The sequence below is a fragment of the Malurus melanocephalus genome, unplaced genomic scaffold (assembly GCF_030028575.1).
Source record: "Malurus melanocephalus ecotype Western Australia unplaced genomic scaffold, MMel_1.1 scaffold_407, whole genome shotgun sequence".
Classification (NCBI taxonomy): Eukaryota; Metazoa; Chordata; class Aves; order Passeriformes; family Maluridae; genus Malurus; species Malurus melanocephalus.
Genome location: NW_026623639.1, coordinates 498,900 through 518,624, shown reverse-complemented (window position 1 = coordinate 518,624; position 19,725 = coordinate 498,900). Strand labels below are relative to the sequence as shown.

The 19,725-nt window shown below is 45.1% G+C and overlaps 1 protein-coding gene across 1 annotated transcript in view; it reads right to left on the bottom strand.

The window, feature by feature from the left end:
• The window catches only part of RIPOR3 (RIPOR family member 3), a 44,511-nt gene that overhangs the window by 23,294 nt on the left and 1,492 nt on the right, over positions 1-19,725 (bottom strand). The window contains exon 2 of the mRNA XM_057379471.1: positions 1,577-1,705. Within this exon, the coding sequence (XP_057235454.1) occupies positions 1,577-1,677 (101 nt within the window). The 5' untranslated portion in view covers positions 1,678-1,705. The remainder of the gene's footprint in view (positions 1-1,576; positions 1,706-19,725) is intronic.

Here is a 19,725-nt window from a genome sequence, read left to right as displayed (position 1 = left end):
CAGGGACAAATGAACTCCTCAGTCTGGTGCCCTGGGCTCTGCTGGAGAATTTCTGCTCCTGGTGGATCCTGGTGGTTCCTTCCCCTGGAGAACTCTGCACTGTTTATCTAATCTGACTGAGTTTTCCTCCAGATCTTGGCAGCTGGTGTGATTTTAGGTGTCTGATCTAATTTTCACTTTCACCAATAAGTTAATCGATTCAAACTGAAGACTTCTCAATTGTGCCACAATCATAGAGGGATTTCATTTTTTTGCTCATACTTTACCACACTGTGTTTAATTAAAAGTTTAATTCAGAGATCTGGTTCTTTGAAAAGGTATTTCATTACATGAGTCAGGTATTTTCCTGATGGACAGCAGGATTTTCTGAGCACAATTCTCCTGGAGAAACACTTCCCAATCCYTCTGTGTGCTGCTGCTAAATGATTCACTTGGTTATTGCTCTAGCATGCACTGGCAGTCAGAGATTGTATTCATTTTCCATTTATAGGTCATATCTTCTAAAAGCACTCAAGATTTACAGGGATTTACCGGGATTGCTGAATTCAGAAAAAACCATAAGAGCATTTCTGCTGGAAAAGCTGCAGTCACTACACAGAGCAATGCTGCCCGAGAAATTACAAACAACAAAATGGGGAAATCAGTGCAGGATGGTTCTACAATGACAGAGTCCAGCTGAAAACTGAATTCGGGGTGCAGCTTGGCTGGGTCTGAGCAGGGAATTTGCAGGGGCCTTTTTGCCTCTCTGATTGTCCCTCTGCCCTGTCCTTCCTCAGCCTTTCCTCCCACACGGGGCTRCTCTGCTCCGTAACTCGGGGAGGATCTGACTCTACTTCAATCACAGATTTTKCCAGGATTCACCATTAACATCCCCAGGTCCAGGAGATTTTAAATGAACCTCGCAATTCAGGTTTAGTCAGAACCCAGCAGCTCCAGGAGGGCTGCAGCCCCTCATTTTCCCCAGAAATGGGGTTTTTTAGGAGCTGGAGCATCCCCTGTGTGTGCAGGGAGTGTTGAGCTGTGGGACACTGGGGCAGCTCAGCCCTTGATCAGTGCAGGGCCAGCGCTCTGCAGTTTGGGGTGGAAATGAAGGGAAATCTCCAGGAGTGCCCGGGGTTGGTGCTCCCAGCTCTGCCCAAAATGCTTTGGGTTTGGTGTCACTTTGGGTTCACTTTGGTGTCACTTTGGGTTTGGGGTCACTTTGGGATCGGTGTCACTTTGGTGTCACTTTGGGTTTGGGGTCACTTTGGGATTGGTGTCACTTTGGTGTCACTTTGGGTTTGGGGTCACTTTGGGATTGGTGTCACTTTGGTGTCACTTTGGGTTTGGGGTCACTTTGGGTTTGGGGTCACTTTGGGTTCGGTGTCACTTTGGTGTCACTTTGGGCTCAGTGTCACTTTGGGTTTGCTGTCACTTTGGGTTTGGGGTCACTTTGGGTTCGGTGTCACTTTGGTGTCACTTTGGGCTCAGTGTCACTTTGGGTTTGCTGTCACTTTGGGTTTGGGGTCACTTTGGGTTCGGTGTCACTTTGGTGTCACTTTGGGTTCAGTGTCACTTTGGGTTTGGGGTCACTTACGCCAGTTTCCTGCTCTGCACTGTGCTGAATCCCGTGAAGGAGCAGCTCCTGCTGATGCCACCCCCGTCCCCAGGGGACACAAAGGTGAGTTTGACCGACATGGCTCCCAGTCAGTGAGGCTGCTGGCTCCTGCAATAAAACACAAAAACAGATCAGGCCAAACCTTCCTGGCAGCTCTTGTGCTGCTGCAAGCRCTGAGCTGCATGCAAGTGGAAAGTCAAAACAACACACAGCAGAATAAATTGGAAAAAAAGGCTTGTCTGCATTTCACGTTTCCTCTGTTGCCATCCACTGTACAATTAATAAGGGATGAGTAGTCTAAAAAGAAATCTCTCATGCCCTCTTCRATTTCTGATTGATTTTACAAACTTCACTGTGCAAAAGCCAGAGTAGCTTCAATTCAGAGGCTCTCTCCATTTTTTACTTTTTAGAAACGCTGTAATTGTCCCACTGCTCCAGGAGTGCAGGCCAGCAGTGCATTTCCAAATCAGCGTGGATGCCAGAACAACACTCAGGCTCCAGACTCAGTCAGGTCCAAAAGCAGCTCCTGCACTCACAGAGCCACGCTGCACTCAGGGCTGGAATTGGCTTTGTGGTGCTTGAGCCCAAGTCTGGTTTTAACAGTAAATTTCGGGTTCATGCTCCTCCTCTGGCAGGGCTTCTCTTGGATTGCTCTCTTGTTTTCCATCAGTCAAACTCTTTTGCTTTTTGGAGAATTGTGTTCTCTGCCATATGGCTACAGAATCCAAGTCCCAATATAAGTAACAGACACATCCTTCAAAGCAGCTGTAGAAAATCACCCAGACAGTTCATATACAGAAAAATCCCCKTCCTTCCTTCCCCCCTCAAGCTGGTGTAACATAAACACCACCAGTGAGTAAATCTGGGTATAACAAAAAGCTGGAGGATGTGTCTGGAGAGAGAAGTACCAACTCCAAGAAGGAGTTGTGCATGCCCCGTGCAGGAGTTTGTCCCACATTACAGAACTCYGAAGAACACCCTTAATCCATTGGGGTGGAAGCTGGAGAGGAACTCTGCACTGAGCCCTCGTGGYTCCATCACTCAGGAGTGTCAGACTCTGCCTGGCTCTGCACAGCTTAGAGAGAAACCTCTCCCTGCCTGGAAAGAGCTGAATGCCTCAGTGTCCTTCCCAGGAAAGGGGGGGATTAATTAATTAATTGTTAATTCTGGGCAAGWCTGGGAATTACAGACTTGAGGCACCAGCATCTACCAAAGCATGAACAAAATTTGGAGATCCTGCAGTGATCCYGCTCAGGAGCAGCTGCTCAGTCTCTCCCTGGGCTGAGCTCTGAGCTCCCATTTCCCTGCCTGTCCTAAGGGCTGTGCCAGGCTCAGGAATCACCTGGGAACAACAGGCAGAACATGTGGAACAAGGTGTGACAATGGGAAATCAGAGCCAAGCTCACCGGTGTGCAGAGAGGTGCTGAGCATGGCCAGGATTTCACTGCTCAGAGCATGGAAATCCATGGAAACCCATGGAAATCCACAGCCTTGGGAGCATCCACAGAAATCCTTTACATGGAAAATTCAGGTGCCTCTTCACCACCTTTTAACCAAACAGTACAGCACTTATATTCTCCTGCTTTAAAAAGATCATCCTTAATCAGACCCCTAATCAGACCWTTGAGTTCATCATATCACAGCTGAAGTTTCAAAATATTTTCCATTCTTCCCTCGAGTTTTCGGATGTTTGTGAGTCTGTGAACTGTCACCCCATCAAAAGGATCATTAGCCTGAAAAAAAGCATGCGACTTACTGAAAAATGGCATTGCATAACAAGCTGTTCAAGGAGGAAATAAAAGGAATAGCCTCGTGGTTATTGACCACATCCCTCATCAAGGCTAAGCCAGATTCCCAGGATCTGTTTTTCAGCTCTTTAACCTGGGAAACTCAGTTCATGGGTATAAAGGAGGAAGAAAGGAAGAGCAGCTGCTCTAAAGCCTGCATGCAATGAGATTTTGGAGCAATTATGGAACAAATAAAACCAGGCAGAGCAGGGTTTCTGCTCCTTGGCAGGGAGCAGAAAATGGAAAATTAGGAGAGGAGAATCTGTGCCACTGACCTCTAGATGTGAAGGACTATGTGGGAAATGTACAGGCCCCCAAAACTCAATTAATGATAGAAGCAAATTGCCCAAATTGCCTGGACCTGGCCTGTGTGTTTGTGGATCAAAGATAATCCTGATGTGCAGAAGATGCACTGCTGAAGCCAGAGCTGCCTTGGCCCTCRATGGACATGGCCAAAAACATTTCAGCTTTTTGGGGTCATCTCCTTCCTGTGACTGCCCAAAGCTCCGTCCCTGAGGCCACTGACCCTGCCCTGTTCTGCTCCAATGCTCTGCTCCTCTCAAAAACAATTCACAAACACATCTTCCAATTCCCTGAGAAYGAGGAGAATTTAAACAAAGCACCATTAAAGGGGTTATCTTTCTTGCACCAAAATTTTACCAACAAAGTCAATACCTCTTGGTGCACACTCGTATATGTATTTTTTGTAGTGACCCAGAAATCTTATGGCTCATTTCTCACTTCTGAGCAGATGACCATAAGCTGGATGTCAAGAAAACATTTTATTTGTAAGAAAGACTTGTAAATGCAGTTGTTTAAACAGAGGGGTTTGGCTGGAGTGTCTGTATRAAAGTGCTGAGCTGTGTTACAAGTGCCCCTGAGCAAAAGCATCTGGACACATCTCAAATCCTGCCCTGCCCTCAGGGTGGAAATGAAAACCATAGAAAAACCCTGACAAAGCTGAGTTCAAATCTGCCTTTAGCTGTAACCTCTGCTGTGCAAAAAGCCCATCCAAATAGGGGTGATGCCCTGGGGAGCAGAGGAACCCCCTTTGCTTCCCCCAAAGCACAGAATGGGAATAGAGCAGTGAGCAGGGGCTGTGTGAGCAGAACACAAAAATAACAACCCAAAATACAGATTATTGCCAGGGGCAGCTGGACACCAAACCACTGGAAAAACCAGGGAGTCTTGACAAAGCCTGATGAAGTTTTTGAGTGTGGAGCACACCTCCCAACTCCAGGGAATCACTGACATTTTAGCACGTGCAACTCGCACGATTGAGACTTCAGCTTTCAGAAATCTAAGTAAAAAAATAACTTTTTTTCAGATTAAAGGAGCAGATTTGTTTGGCCCTGTTTCAGCAATCCCTTTGCCATAACAGACATTGGTGTTTAACCTTTGGTGTCACCAAATGTGGGGTTCCTGTGCACACAAACTGCATCTTCTGCTCCCTCTCTGAGGATGTTCCTCGAGCCAAATGACCTTCACCTTCCCCAAACAAAATAATGCTGTCTGTTTGTGTTTATGGCTAAACTTTTCCAGCCCTACTCACATCTTTAATTGTTTCTGGGCACAATGGTTTCAACAATTTTGGGAGGAAAATATGACTCACTGGCTCCTGGCAAAATGTTTTCTGCTCGTGTTTTGTGCTTTAAATTAGTGGCCATGTTTTTGTGTCAGCATCTCCAAGGGGTCTGCTTGCTGAACCTTGCTGGAGTAAAGCATTTTTGTGAATTATCACAAAATAATACTTAATTCAGTATCCAATTTATTGGAGGGACTGCARCCTTCACCCTCAGATCTTAGATTTGTGCCTATCAAAGGACTCCCTCGGTGGATTTGTGCACAGCAGAACCCACAAAGTTCATTGCAGATTTCCAGCTGAAATCTTGGTCTTTCATAGCATGGTTTTATAAAATTCACATCATGACAGCCAAACAAATGTACTGGTTCTGTTCATCTCTGCTGAAACCCAGCTTTTGCTGCACAGAACCAAAATCAGCAGTGACTCAGTACAGGAACATTTAGGGCCTTCAGAGATTTTCTCTGGACTTTAGAAAGGTTTGTAAAAATCCCTTCACTGTAAGCTCTTCCCTCTGCTTCACTGTAAATTCCAGGCTTTTGTAGACTGGGCTGTGTTTGTCTACCAACACATCAATGTAATCACAAATATTTAAATTCACATTTATTCACAAAGCTTAGGGACAGTGGGATTGACAGACCCTTCTGAATGCTCTGATGGGTATCCAAAAACACTTGCAGCAGACGATGGTGTTTGTCCTTCATGGCACTGATAAAGAGAGATTGCCAWGCTGTATCACAATCCTATCAAAGATCAGGGATCAAATCCTATCTCTGCTCTCCAGCATTCCTCAGGAAAACCATTGACCTCGGTAGCAATGTCTGCTGTGCTACATAAACACTCCACTTTTATCATTCAAACCCTTTACATTTTAAGCGTTTTTGTTCAGTTGTTTGACAAACATTCTATTTATACAGTTATTGGCAGAACTGAGAAAAACGTATTTGGTTATTTTCAAGAGAAGAAAAATCATTTGAGTTAGGGAGACACACGGTGCCCTTGATCCCAGAATACATCTCAGAATACATCTCAAAATAGGTGTTTTCACATAACATTACACCCAAATAGGGATCTTTCTTCAATCAAATACTGTTTGTGGAAAGAATCCCAGCACAAGGATTGCCAGCAGAATGGGATCAGGTTTGGTGAATTCTCTCAAGACAGGAATTGTGACTGTTCTGTGCACTGCTGTCTCACACCAACACGGGTGAGCTGTAACTCCCACCAGAGACAGGGAGAGCTCTGCAGACACAGACACAGCAAATGTGGGCTTGATAGGGAGTTTTWATCTGCTACAACAGATCTGTGAAAAGGGAGAGAAGGGACACAAACAGCTTCCACCCGTTCATCCGACATTTCTGCTGGGTTAAGATTGAGCAATAGGAGCAATTACATCACAGTTTTGCTGCAGATGGAGTTTTTGCTCCCCTGTGTAGCTGCTCATATTCCACAGAACTTCTTGACCTGAGCCTGTTTAACTCAGATTATGAGACGAGCCCTTTACTCTGCACCAAACTTACATCTGTCAGGCTGTATCTTCAAAATGTCAAATGATTCATGAATATAATCCCACTCTCGTAGGTACTTTAGGCTCTTAGGCGCTACTTCAGTTGATTTTTAACAACAATTATATTCAGAGCTTACATTATTTAGAGAGACAGGACTTCAGCGTGTAACTACTGTTGGTCCTTTTGAAAATTTCATCTATGCAGATTCAGCTCTTGAATATATATTTAAACAGTGCAGATCTGACACACTTTCCTCCTAGCCATRTTCAAGCCATTAAAAGAGAATCAGATAAAGAGCTTTGATCCAAGGCACTGCTGTAGTCATTAAACCCTCCCACTCTTCATGCCAGCTTCTGGAAATGCCATTCTGGAGCCTGGGCTTCCCAGGCAGCAATCACTTTAAATATCACTTTAAATATAATTTTAAATACCATGAGGGCTCTCAGACAGTTTGTCCCATGCTGGAGGTCAGGTCTGACAGCCCCATTTCCAGAAGGTTCTTTGAACTCAACTCTCCAGTGCAGGATGAGTCRCTTTTCGAGCCTGCACCCCAAATGTTCCTGCATTTCCAATCACTTTCCATCTCAGCACGCAGCTCCAGGTTCTGTTCTCAGTGTGCACATCCAGAGGAAATTCAACAGCCATTTATTCCAGATTCCTGGTGGAATCCGGCAGCAGGAGTTGGCCTGACCTATTTAATGACCTGGAAATGATTTTTCATGATGCTGTGGCCACTCAGTGCCTCCCACCAGTGGCTGTGGGAGCTCAGGGGAGCTGAGCTGGATCAGCCCTTGGACTGTGCCCTCCTTAGGGCAGTGTGTTTGTGGGGTCACAGTGGCTGTGAACCCCTCTGTCTGCTCTGGCAATGCTGCACCAAGGAAAGGGGCAGTGGCTGCCCATAACCAGATCCTGTTCCATCCTTTGCCAGCCCATAACCAGATCCTGTCCCATCCTTTGCCAGCCCATAACCAGATCCTGTCCCATCCTTTGCCAGCCCATAACCAGATCCTGTCCCATCCTTTGCCAGCCCATAACCAGATCCTGTCCCATCCTTTGCCAGCCCATAACCAGATCCTGTTCCCATCCTTTGCCTGCCCATGGCACATCCCTTGGTGGTGTTCCTGCTGTGTCACACCCTTCGAGGTGCAGGGAGCTCTGTCTTTCCCCTGGGGAGGCACAATTCACCCCTTCCCAGCACAATTCACCCCTTCCCAGCACCATTCACCCCTTCCCAGCACAATTCACCCCTTCCCAGCACAATTCACCCCTTCCCAGCTGATTTACGAGCGCAGGCCTCGCTGTGCTGCTCTGGTTTCAATTTGCAGCCTGCTGACAGTCTCCAAGGCTGAATCAGGGCTTGAGGAATGTGTCAGCTCTGCAGGCTGGCCTGCCTCAGCTCCTGCAGCGCTGCAGAGCTGCAGAGTGCAGTGAGATCCAGTGCAGAGCCACAGAGTGCAGTGAGATCCACTGCAGAGCCACAGAGTGCAGTGAGATCCATTGCAGAGCTGCAGAGTGCAGTGAGATACCGTGCAAACCCACAGAGTGCAGTGAGAACCACTGCAGAGGGGATTGCATTGAGATCCACTGCAGAGCCACAGAGTGCAGTGAGATCCATTGCAGAGCTGCAGAGTGCAGTGAGATTCACTGCAAACCCACAGAGTGCAGTGAGATCCACTGCAGGCAGGATTGCAGCCAGCCCGCCCCACTGCAGCTTGGATTGCAGAGAACCCCACTGCAAACCCACAGCATGCAGTGAGCCCCACTGCAGTCAGGATTGCAGCCAGCCCCAGTGCATCCCCAGTGCAGCCCCAGTGCAGCCCCAGTGCAGCTCCAGTGCAGCTCCAGTGCAGCCCCAGTGCAGCCCCACTGCAGCCCCAGTGCAGCCCCACTGCAGCCCCAGTGCAGCCCCAATGCAGCCCCACTGCAGCCCCAGTGCAGCTCCAGTGCAGCCCCAATGCAGCCCCACTGCATCCCCAGTGCAGCCCCAGTGCAGCTCCAGTGCAGCCCCAGTGCAGCTCCAGTGCAGCTCCAGTGCAGCTCCAGTGCAGCCCCAGTGCATCCCCAGTGCATCCCCAGTGCAGCCCCACTGCAGCCCCAGTGCATCCCCAGTGCAGCCCCAGTGCAGCCCCAGTGCAGCCCCACTGCATCCCCAGTGCAGCCCCAGTGCAGCTCCAGTGCAGCTCAATTGCAGCCCAGGTTGCAGCAGGAGCAGATGGAGCTGAGGGACAGCAGCTTGCAGGGGATGAACAGAACAGGCTGCTCTTTTCAGGACAAAGGGAAGCTCTCCTGGCAGTCAGGCACTGACCCCAGCACTGCCACCCCTGAGAGGTTCCTCCTGCTCAATTCTGAGCCCCGAGGATCACTCCTCTGTGGCACCTCCTGGTTTTCCCCATCCTGTGCCTGAATTTATGCTGCAATCACATTTCCCAGGTGTGATTGTGTCCCATCCACCCACCCTTCTCCTGCAGCAGCCCATTTCCAGGTTAATCACGACATTAAGAAGGCCCTTAAGCTCAGCTTTGGGCTGTGCAAAGTCCCAAGGCTGAGTTTCAACAGCAGCCACCACGATGGACAGATAAATGTTTTAATTATTACACTGAGAAGGATTTATGAACCAAATCAGATGACAAACTCCCAGCAAGAGWGGAATCTGATGTCCAGCAGTGTGTGGGATGTAATTTGTTGTCTTCAAAAACAGAACTCGGTGAATCAGAATGTTCTGGAGCTTCTGAAGTGGGACAAACTGGCATTTACCTGTCTGACCAGGAAAATGTCCCTTTAGGAAGAATTGAACCATCCCACCCACTTCCTATGGCAACCTTGATTTACTCCCATAAATGTTACCAAACCTCTTGTGCCACAGAAATAATGAAGTTATTGCTAAGTTAGGATCCCAAAGAACACTGGAAAAAAAAAGTATATAAAAAAATCATATTTCAAGACGAAATAGAAAGGAGACAAGGTTTATGCCTTAAAGCCAAATATTTACTTGTGGAAAAACCCAAGAATTTTGGATGTATGTGGGTATATCTGTACTTTTCCCTTCACTTCTTACCACTTCCTAATGCACATGCTCTGACATTCATGACCCACGTTTTTTTATGCTGTTACTCTCTGCTTTTATTTGCTTTGGGCTTGTTTTTAATGAGGTGAACTTTGCACAGCCCAGCTCTAGCTCCTATAAAATCTGTGTCTTATATGGCCAGATTTAGTGATTTTTCTGTGGAGAGAACAAGCCCTCCATCCCATCTGGAACCAGATGTCTCACCCTTCAAACTGAGCTAATGAGGATATGTTCAGGAGAACTCCTGTGTGAGCCTTTGGGATTGTGGAAGGAGTGCTGCAAAGGCCTTTTGTTCCACGTGAAGGAAAGGCAGGAGGATGGAAAATCCTCCAGGAGGGAAATTTGGGGTGCAGCACTTGCTGGAAGGCTCCTGCACCCCCAGCCCTGCTGATCCCAACATCACTTCAACCCTGAACTGCCCCAGGGACCCCACAGAGAGGATCCCTGTGATGGTGGGAGATGCTCTGACCCTCCAAACCAACCCTGTCACACACAGCCAGGGCTGGCTCTGACCTTCCAAACCAACCCTGTCACACACAGCCAGGGCTGGCTCTGACCCTTCAAACCAACCCTGTCACCCACAGCCAGGGCTGGATCTGCTCTGGGAGCATCTCTGACCCTTCAAACCAACCCTGTCACCCACAGCCAGGGCTGGCTCTGCTCTGAGCCACCTTTGGCACCTCTGAAGGGGCTCCAAATCACTTCACTCAACACTTGTATTGAGGATCAGACACTGAAAATCATAATTTCTGGTAGAAATCTGACCAAACAAGGACATTTTTTAAACTAACTTTGCCCATCAGTGTGTTTTTAAAACATAAAGAGTCCTCTGCTTGTAGTTTGGGAAGAGATAGAATGATAAGGACCTTCTCTTCTCTGCCCAGTGCTGCTCCCATCAAAGTCCCTGGGAGCATTGCCATCCCTTCAGAGATGATGAACAAGGCCTTGGAGGTCATGATTTGGCACTCAAACTGGAAAAATATGTAAGTGTGGTGCTTTTTTTTTTAAATTTTAAGAAAAGATGCATCAGATTTTCCCTCTGGTTCCTAGCCTAAGCTTCTTTGAAATAATGATCCTTGGTTTGTCTTTGTGTGTTCTKCATCAGTCCTTCCCCTGCAGCACGGAGCAGGTCCCCTGCACTGAGCCACAGCAGCAAAAAGGAATTTTCTGCAGAATAAAATCTTGTGAGACACAGTCATTACATGCAGAGGAAACTGGGTTTAGTGGGGCCCTRGTTCCCCTGGGGACTCCCATAATATAAATTATTAATAATAAAAATAAACATTGGCTAGCTTGAACTTCTCTTCATTCCCTTGGAGCTTATTTTTGTGATGGAATTAGCTAAATAAAGCCCACTTGAAAGAATGTTTAATTGCAAACTATCCAAAGAAAACAAAATGGAACTAATTGGTTCTTAGATATTAAACATTCAAAAGGAGATGGYTTTGGAAAGAGCTGAAAGACTGATGTGCATTAGGATACCAATGGTGCAGGGAGCAGCTGAGGAAAAGGCAGCCTAAACCAGACTGAGTTTACTTTTAAACCAGACATTCAAGTTTTGTCAGTCTGGTCCTGGCCTGGAAGACAGTTTGGATGTTTCAAACCCAAACAGAATTACAGCAATACTCTCTGGAAAATGGTAAAATCAAACTTGGGTGCTGACTCCTGGGCAAATGAACCCCTACAAAGCCTACAGTGATTGTTGCTTCCTGGAGTGCCCCTTAAATCTCTTCCAGCCTAAAAAKTCATSSTAGCAAGGACWGTTTCAAGTGGTTTTTGTAAAGCAGTTGTTTTGCTGGAGTTGGGCAGGGAGAGCTCACCAAACCAGTTCTGAGAGCACATCTCCAAAGGAGAGGAGCTGTGCCTTCATCAGAGCAGCTGAGATCTGCCTTGGCCTCTCCAATTCCCTTCCTTCAGCCCCGTGGTTTTGTGTTGCTGTTTAATTCAAGTATTTCACAGCCAGCAAACAAAAATAATCTGATTGGTCATGTGAAAACTCCCTTTTCATATTCATTAAAAGTTCRATAGTTGCCACACTTATTTCAGAAGTATTTCTAGCAAGACCAGGAGGTGATGGCTCTAATGTGACTGAAATTTGTAAACAAGAAAAAAACCCTCAACCATAGAAGGGGGGAAGAAGTATATAAATTATAAAAATCATATAGCAAACACAATTTTAAAAATTAATGAGTGGTAGAAGAATTTTTCTCTGGAGGGCCACTGTGTGCAATGAAATCAGACTGGTGCTCAGCCACTGGAGGTGCAGCCTCATCAGCAACATGTTTACTTTCCACTTATCAACAAGTGACAGTAATGAGGTTCTGCCAGAGATAACAAATTCCTGGAAATGTCAGCCCCCTGCAAGCACAGAGAGCTTCACTGCAGAGAAAAGGCAGACACGACTGCAAGTGCTAAGCTGGAGTCGCTCAGCAGGATCWGTCGAGATCAAACCACTTCAGCATTTAGGCCAAAAGCTAATGTAATTTAAGGTCCCTTGAAATGTTATGAATACCATCAACAAACACGGCAAGAGCCACTCATGAAAATGCATTTCAGCTTTGTGCAAAAAAAAAAAAAAAAATCAATCAGCTCTCTGTCTCAGACTTCTTCAAAGACTGTGAACCCAATTGTTCRCTCCCTGAGGAGCCAAAGCTTTTACTGCAGCTAACACATCTGCTTAGTGTTTCCTATTTTTCAGCATCACAAGGAGTTTTCCTTCGACCTTGGACTGGTTTACTCAGCATCTATGTGGAAGTACCAAACAAAACTCCAGCAGAAAAAATACTGACTCTTCTGCCAGTTTATTTCTACGTCTCTCCCCAAAAGACACAGGCAGTCCTGGAGTRTTCTCACAGGAGGGTTTTGCCAGCATGGCTGTATCTTTATGGGTTTCATTACTCAACATTCCTCAGAGCTGTGCCAGAAAATGTGTAACAAGATCTATACAACTACACAAGAAAGCTTTGTTGGTTTAAGACATCTAGTCGGGTTTTGAAAGGTATTAGCAGTTGCAGGTAACGTAAAAAATCCTTCCACGAGAACCACCAGCACCTCACTGCTACCCAAAATTGCTGTTATTTACTACAAAACTTCTCCAGAATGAGTTCCTCTATCAGAGACTCATGGAATATCCTGAGCTGGAAGGGATCCACAAGGATCATCAAGYTTGATTGTTAATTTAAGGAGTGCWGGTAATGRATGAGAACACCAGCACAGGAYGTGAAATATCRGGAAAACACACRAGTGAAAGAGTTCAATATCTCCAGGGATATCAAAAGCACTGTGTGTGTGCTGATGTGCCTTTTTGGATCAGACAGGCCTGATTTGTGACAGATGGGATCCCCAGCACCCTGGGGACACAAAACACATTGCCAAGTGATTCCAGCAATGCACCAATTCAGATCCAGGATGAAATGGAGATGCTGACACAATCACAGAGTGATGGCAGGCAGTGCATTCAGTGTTTGAACAGAAAAGTGGAGTTTTGCTCTGTACAACTTGGCTTGCTCAAGAGAGATATTTCACAAGGAGATACAGTTTTACTGGATTGTAAACATAATTTTGACAATTACAGGTCAAAGGATSCTCGCTTATTGTTTTAAATGAAAATAAGAGTAGTCAAACTCACACATGCACACATGGGAAAAGATTCATGAGTTACTACAGCTCTGGAGAAAGCAGACACAGAAATTCTGTCTGAACTGGACAGAAGATGCAGTGTGTGTTCTCACCCAAAGCCTCCTCCTGCAGAGCATGTACTCCTTACAACTGTGGTTTTGTTCTTGAAGAACCTGAGCTCAAGCAAATTTGAGATACTTTGCATTGCTGCTTAAATGTTTTGCACTTCTGCTGTTTGTTTGCAGCAGCTGGGATGCCCGCATTGTTTTTCTGAGCTTATTTAAATTCTTCTCTGTTTGTTAACAAATTATGTTGTTGCACAACACATTGGCATGTGAACCCTTCAGAAAAAGGGAGAGGCACAACTGGGCCTCAGTGGAATTAGGARGGAGCTGCAGTGACCTCAGCAGAGTTACACAAAGGACAGCTCTATTGTCTCAGCACAATTGGAGGATTTCTGCACGCCAGGGCTCTTCAGAGGTGGCATCACCTTCCAGATCAGTGCTGGGCTCCATTTCAGCCAAAGCACAGCAAAAACCCAGGGACAGATTCACATAAAGCCTGGGCATTGAGAACACCCACAGAAAGGTGCAGCTCCATGGATCCTACACCAAAATGAGTGACATTGTGTGTGACTGACACACTCAAAAGATCCTACACCAAAATGAGTGACACTGTGTGTGATCAATGGACTCAAATGATCCTACACAACCATGAGTGACACTGTGTGTGACTGATACACTCAAAAATCCTACACCAACCACATGTGACACTGTGTGTGACCAACAGACTCAAACCCAGACATTCTCACACATGATCCATCCACAGCCACTGCTCTTCTTTTGTCATCCACTGTGAAAACAGGTCACTAACTTGTAACAAACCAGTTCCCTTCAAAACTCTGGAAAAGCCTCTGAACTTTTACCTTCAAAACTSTGGAAAAACCTCTGAACTTTTACCTTCMAAACTCTGGAAAARCCTCTGAACTTTTACCTTCCAAACTGTGGAAAAGCCTCTGAACTTCCTGCACAGACCAGGTCYMAGCCAYATCCATGRTTGCTCCAACAGCTGCCTTTGGAATATCCCTGGGTGTCAATTCTTTTGGAAAACCCTGGCCTACCATTTTAGCTTTACAGATCTCATCAAACAAAATCCTTCCTTATAACCTGGAGAAAGCTTCGAAACTCTTTTGGTAAAATTTCAATGATGTAATGGAAACATTTCAGAAATTCAGCACACRGGGAAGCCAGAGGTTATTGAGGTGGTGTTTTTTCTGCACTGGTAGAAGTACAAACGTATTCATGCCAACACTAAAGCAGTGAACATTCAGATTTTAAAGCACACTGAGGCCTTGGAATTGCCTGCCTGCTTATCTGTTCAGGCCCAKTATTGGAAAATGATATTTCCCTCTTCCAGTCTGTAGCAATTTCAAGAATAAAACAGAGGTTATGTAAGTGCAGAGAATTATGGAAAAATATAAGYGGAAAGTACATAGTTTTAAAATTCATTTGAATAACTCAAATAGAGCTGAASTGACATTATTCACACTTTCCAGGCTTAGTCAATACTGGATTGAAACCAAGCACAAGGCATTTCAGGCCCAAAGGAGGTTTTTAAGAAAATTACAAGTACCTATATTTCCAGTTTACAATCTCTGTCTGGGAAAGCTCCACTGCCTAAGGAAACWCCAAGCTGCCTTCTCATGGGATCAAACAGGAGAGATGTGAACTAATTAAGGGCACCTTTGGATCAGCTTGTAAATGTAAGGAATGATTGCACCCCAAAGAGCTCCCAGCCCAGAAAGCTGGATGCAAATCCTGTGGGATGCAGAATCAGAGCACATCTCACGCTGGAAGTTCATTTAAACCTGGGCAGACACAAGCTCTAAGCCCAGCTCTGCATTCCTTCCACACCCAGGGCTGGACTTGTGCCTGAAGAAGGAATGCAAGAGAGAAATGAGAAATGTTTGTTATCAGCCTGGCAGATCTTGTTGGGTGATGGAGATGTTTGTGGAGCTGCCAGAGCTCTGATGTGGGACAGAAATCCAGAGCTCAGGGATTTCAGCCCACTATTCTGGCAGGACACATGAAATAAGGTCAAACTTCTCAAAAGCATTAGCAACTTCTCCTAACTCTGGGCTATCTGGATATATTTCTGTTATATATACCTGGATATATTTCTGTTATCAACAATTTTCATCAAAGGAAAAGTGAAGATCGCACAAAGGAAAAGTGTAAGAATGAGTAACAAAGGGAATAAATGGTGTATTTCCAAACTCAGGGGCATCTAAAAGTCTGGCTCTAAGAAAAAAAGATGAAATGACCATAAATCTCACCTCAGTGGGAAATACTAAACACACAAATAAGGACGGGAGGTTTCTCAGGATAACTCTGTGTGTCCATTCCTTCCCAAACCACAGGGCAGCAAAACCTTTCCATCACCCCAAAGAGACACGAACTTCACCTTGGCTTTGGGTAAAATAAACCAGTTTTGGGTCTTCCAGTTCCACAGGCAGCAGCATTTCAAAATCTGCAGGGACAAGGACCTCCCAAGTGCATGAAGGACAAAGAACTGTGGGAACGAGGCTTTTTCTGTGTGGATTGTGGSYTTTTTTGAATTTTGCAGGGCTGGGACCTTGCTGGATGTTTCTCTGTCACTGTCCCCAAATAGAATGCACAACTGTAGGATAAAGATGCTGTGCTGTGGTCAAAAAAATTCAAAAGGACATATTAAGGTAATTCACGCTGCATTTTGTTCAGATAAATGTTTTCATAATAGCTGAGAAGAGATTATGTTGAATGGAGTATCCACTGTTTTGAGAAAAAGAACTGCAAGCTAAAATCAAGGCCTTTGACTACTTTAAGGCTTCCTAAGCAAGATTAAATCAAAATATTTCCTGTAAACATTCCCTCTTTTCATCAGCATGTCAATKGTAGTAAGGAGAATGTGATCCTAATTTTCAGCATCAAAATCTGGGATAACTTCATAAAGTCAAATGTTTTCTTACTTTCACAGAAACAACTGTTACTGGAAATATTTTCCACAGCATGTTGCAAGTGGAGGTAAGTAAATCAGCTAGCACACTGCACATTTTTTAAGGAAAAAAGTTTCTAAAAATGAATGAGGATTTAATAAAAAATGTCTCTGAGGTACGTAAGTCGTGCCCATAATAGAATATTTTTCAATTTTCAACCCTGTATAGARAATTTTAAACCACTAACAGATGTATGAAACAAAAGCAAAATTGTCCCTTATTCTCAGATAGAAACAGGGAAACCAAAGAGAGGCTCTCAAACATTTTCCACAAGAAAGAAATTTGCTCACAATTCCTTCTCCCTTTAAATTGTTTCTGTGGCAAYACATCTGGTGCTGTAATTCTGGGCCAGGACATTAACTATCCTGAAAGAAGAAAGTTATGTTGTTGTTCTGTCTGCAAGAATGTGAACACAGGGAGATCTGTGAGCACACGTAATCAGGTCACCCCTCCACACAGCATCAGCTAGGGATATTTATGCAAAGCTTCAAATTGCAAGTTTTAAACCATTTCAACAACACTCAGAGAAAACTCTCATGGTAAACACAGTCTATGAGCCAGGGGTTGTTTTAAATTAAATGATGAGTGCTTTGCTGCTGCTGTTCCTACCGTGTGAAATAAATAAATTATTCAGCTAGGAGGAGCAAGGTTCAAATAAATAAATTATTCAGCTAGGAGGAGCAAGGTTCAAATAAATAAATTATTCAGCTAGGAAGAGCAAGGTTCATTCCCAATCATAACCATAACTCTGCCTGTGTGATGGAGCACGAGTGATGTTGATTTGTTATCTGCCAGCACTACAAACATCCCTGAATTATCAGCACTTCACACTGAGATACGTCAGGAGCACGTGAGGCCAAACCATGAGGAGTCTGTCAAACTCAGCTGYCCCAGGATGGGTTCAGCCTCCCAGAATCCCAGAATTGGATTTTCCAGAATTGGAAAAACCCTCCAAAACCATCGAGTCCAAGCTGTGCCTGATCCCCACATTGTCCCCAGAGCAYTCAGTGCCACCTCCAGCCCTTCCTGGGACAATTCCAGCCCTTCCCCAAATCTCCCTGGGCAGTTCCAATGCCTGACCATCCTTTCAATGAAGACATTCTTCCCAAAACATGAACTCTTCAAGCTCTTGAGAACCAACAGATTTTATGTTATGGAAAAAAWGGAAGCAGATTTTTGCTACTTCATCAAGCAGACCAGAGATGGATTCGTGGAAAGAACATATCTGATGAGCAATAAAATATCACTAACACAGTTACTGTCCCAATAATAATTGCACATGTTCTCCATAAAACAGTTTTTATTATTTAATTTGAAACAGATAAATTTGCATCTAGAGCAGTTACATATAAATCTGTTGGCTAACTACACTTAGGGCATTTYTGTATTAATGGCAAGATCATCTTAGTGTTTTGATCTTCTAAATTAATAGTGATTAAAAGGCTTTRTTGTCTGAAAAACAAGGTTTTGCCCTAAAAAGTTGAATTGAATAAAAATTAGASTTTTCAGGCATTTGGTCTTTGAAGACATACTGGTTTAAAGCAGTCTGTCCTCAGGGAGAATAAACTGGCAGCAGAAATGGAAAAGTTGAAAAAAAAAAGTGGATAAAACCTGGTATTTCATAAATCTGTGCATCCCTTTGGTGCTTCCGGAGGCAGCATCTGAGGGAGTTAAAGCCARGGCCCTGAGCACCTGTAGCCATTAAAGCCTGGCTCATGTCCTGTGCACGACTCKCTGTTCTAATCTTGGATTGTCACCAGCCAATCACCTCCCAAAACCCAGCTCTGGCCAGCAGCACTCTGGATAACYCAACTCTGTCTGTTCCCTCCTTCTCAGCCTTTTGGCTAAGACCAAGTGTGCAGATTTAACTMATATTAAACCTACTCTTTTACACAAATTATCTCCTTCGCTTCCAGTCTTTCTATTTATTTCACCCACATGGAACAAATTAATAACCCTTGTGAGACAGTTCCCCCTCCATTGCTTTATCTGGTACAGCTTTCTGTGCCCAGATCCTGTTTGGTCCTGGTGTTTGGGGTTACAGAGACCCCACATTGTCACTCGTCAGACCCCTGAGACAGACACACATGAAGATCAGGACACAGACTGAGTCTGGCTTCCCTTTCTAACCAGAGTGGCTCTGTTGCACTTCTCAGACTCCTCATGAGGATATGGCAAAGGAGCATTTGGGCAGGAATTACTGTGGGAGGGAATAAAGGGAATAAAGGGAATAAAGGGAATAAAGGGAATAAAGTGACATTGGTGGATGTGCTGTTACAGGATCCCAGTCCTTGCCTGGGTTGCTCCTGAGGAGCTCAGAGCTCGGGAGAACATTGCAGAGCAGCTGTACAGCTGCTGTGTGTCCTGACAGAAGGAAACCATCCCATTGTCACCCTGCCCCTTAGGGAATAGATGACATAACTGCCTGCTCAGCTCCATCCCCCTGCTCCTGGCTCTGTGCAAAAACACAACAAAACTGCTCTGCTGCAGCTCCTGACTGACTCCAGAAYGGAGCACTGGTCCCCAATGCTGACCTGCACCTCAGAAAAGCCCTTTCATTCCCCCAGAGGGTTCCAGCCTCTGACTGGAGGGGAATTTTGCCAAGTTATTGATCAGCCGTGTTGCATCTCACACATCTCTAGACTGGGCATAAAGAGGCTGGGGCTGCCACTCCATGGCAGGTTCTGTGCAGATTTTCCTGCCCTGCTGCATGTGGTGCTTCTGTCATTCAGTGTGCAGAATTCAGAGCAGCAGCAGGGACGGGATCAGCTGCAGCACAGGAATACAACTGAGAGGAGTTTCTCATTGCACACTCCTTTAGCCACTGCATCCCTCTCAGATGTGCCCCTCCAATCCACATGGAGCATTCCCYCAGACAAATCTGCACTGTTTACTACCATTGCAAATGATCTTCCTCTGCTTTTCATTTTTTAATTAAGGRCTTTCAAAATAAAAAAATGTAAAGCACCTCATCAATAGGTGTAGTTCCCATTTTGCAGCTGTGAAAACACAGGTATAGATGGATTAAATCTTGATCCCAACAAAGGAAATGACTGAATCAGGAGTTTCAGTACTGGTGCTGGTTCAATACTCAAGAAATGGCTCCAGAAATATGTAACCTTATTTTTCAAATTCCTTCAGGTTTCTTTGGTTGATGAACAACTCTATTCCATATGGCCCAACTTATTTAAACCACTTTTTAAAAGGGGAAATTAAACTCTGTCTGAATCAAAATGTAACTGGGCTGGGACCCAAAACCTCAACTCGTATTTATACGAATAAGCAATAAAAAATAAAAAGCAAATAAAATGTAATCTTTGCACAGACAAAAACAGTTAACTAAAATGCAACCAGCCCATGCAACAACACCTCCAAAAGGCAAACTGGATGGGATGGCATGAAGCTTGTCCTGCTGCTCTTACTGTTCCACCTGCCGGGGGTGTTTCCTTTACCCCGGATAAAAACCCACCGAGCCTCTTTGAGCGGCTGCAGAAATGTTGGCATCCTTTGAAGCTTCAAGATGCCCGCAGCTCCT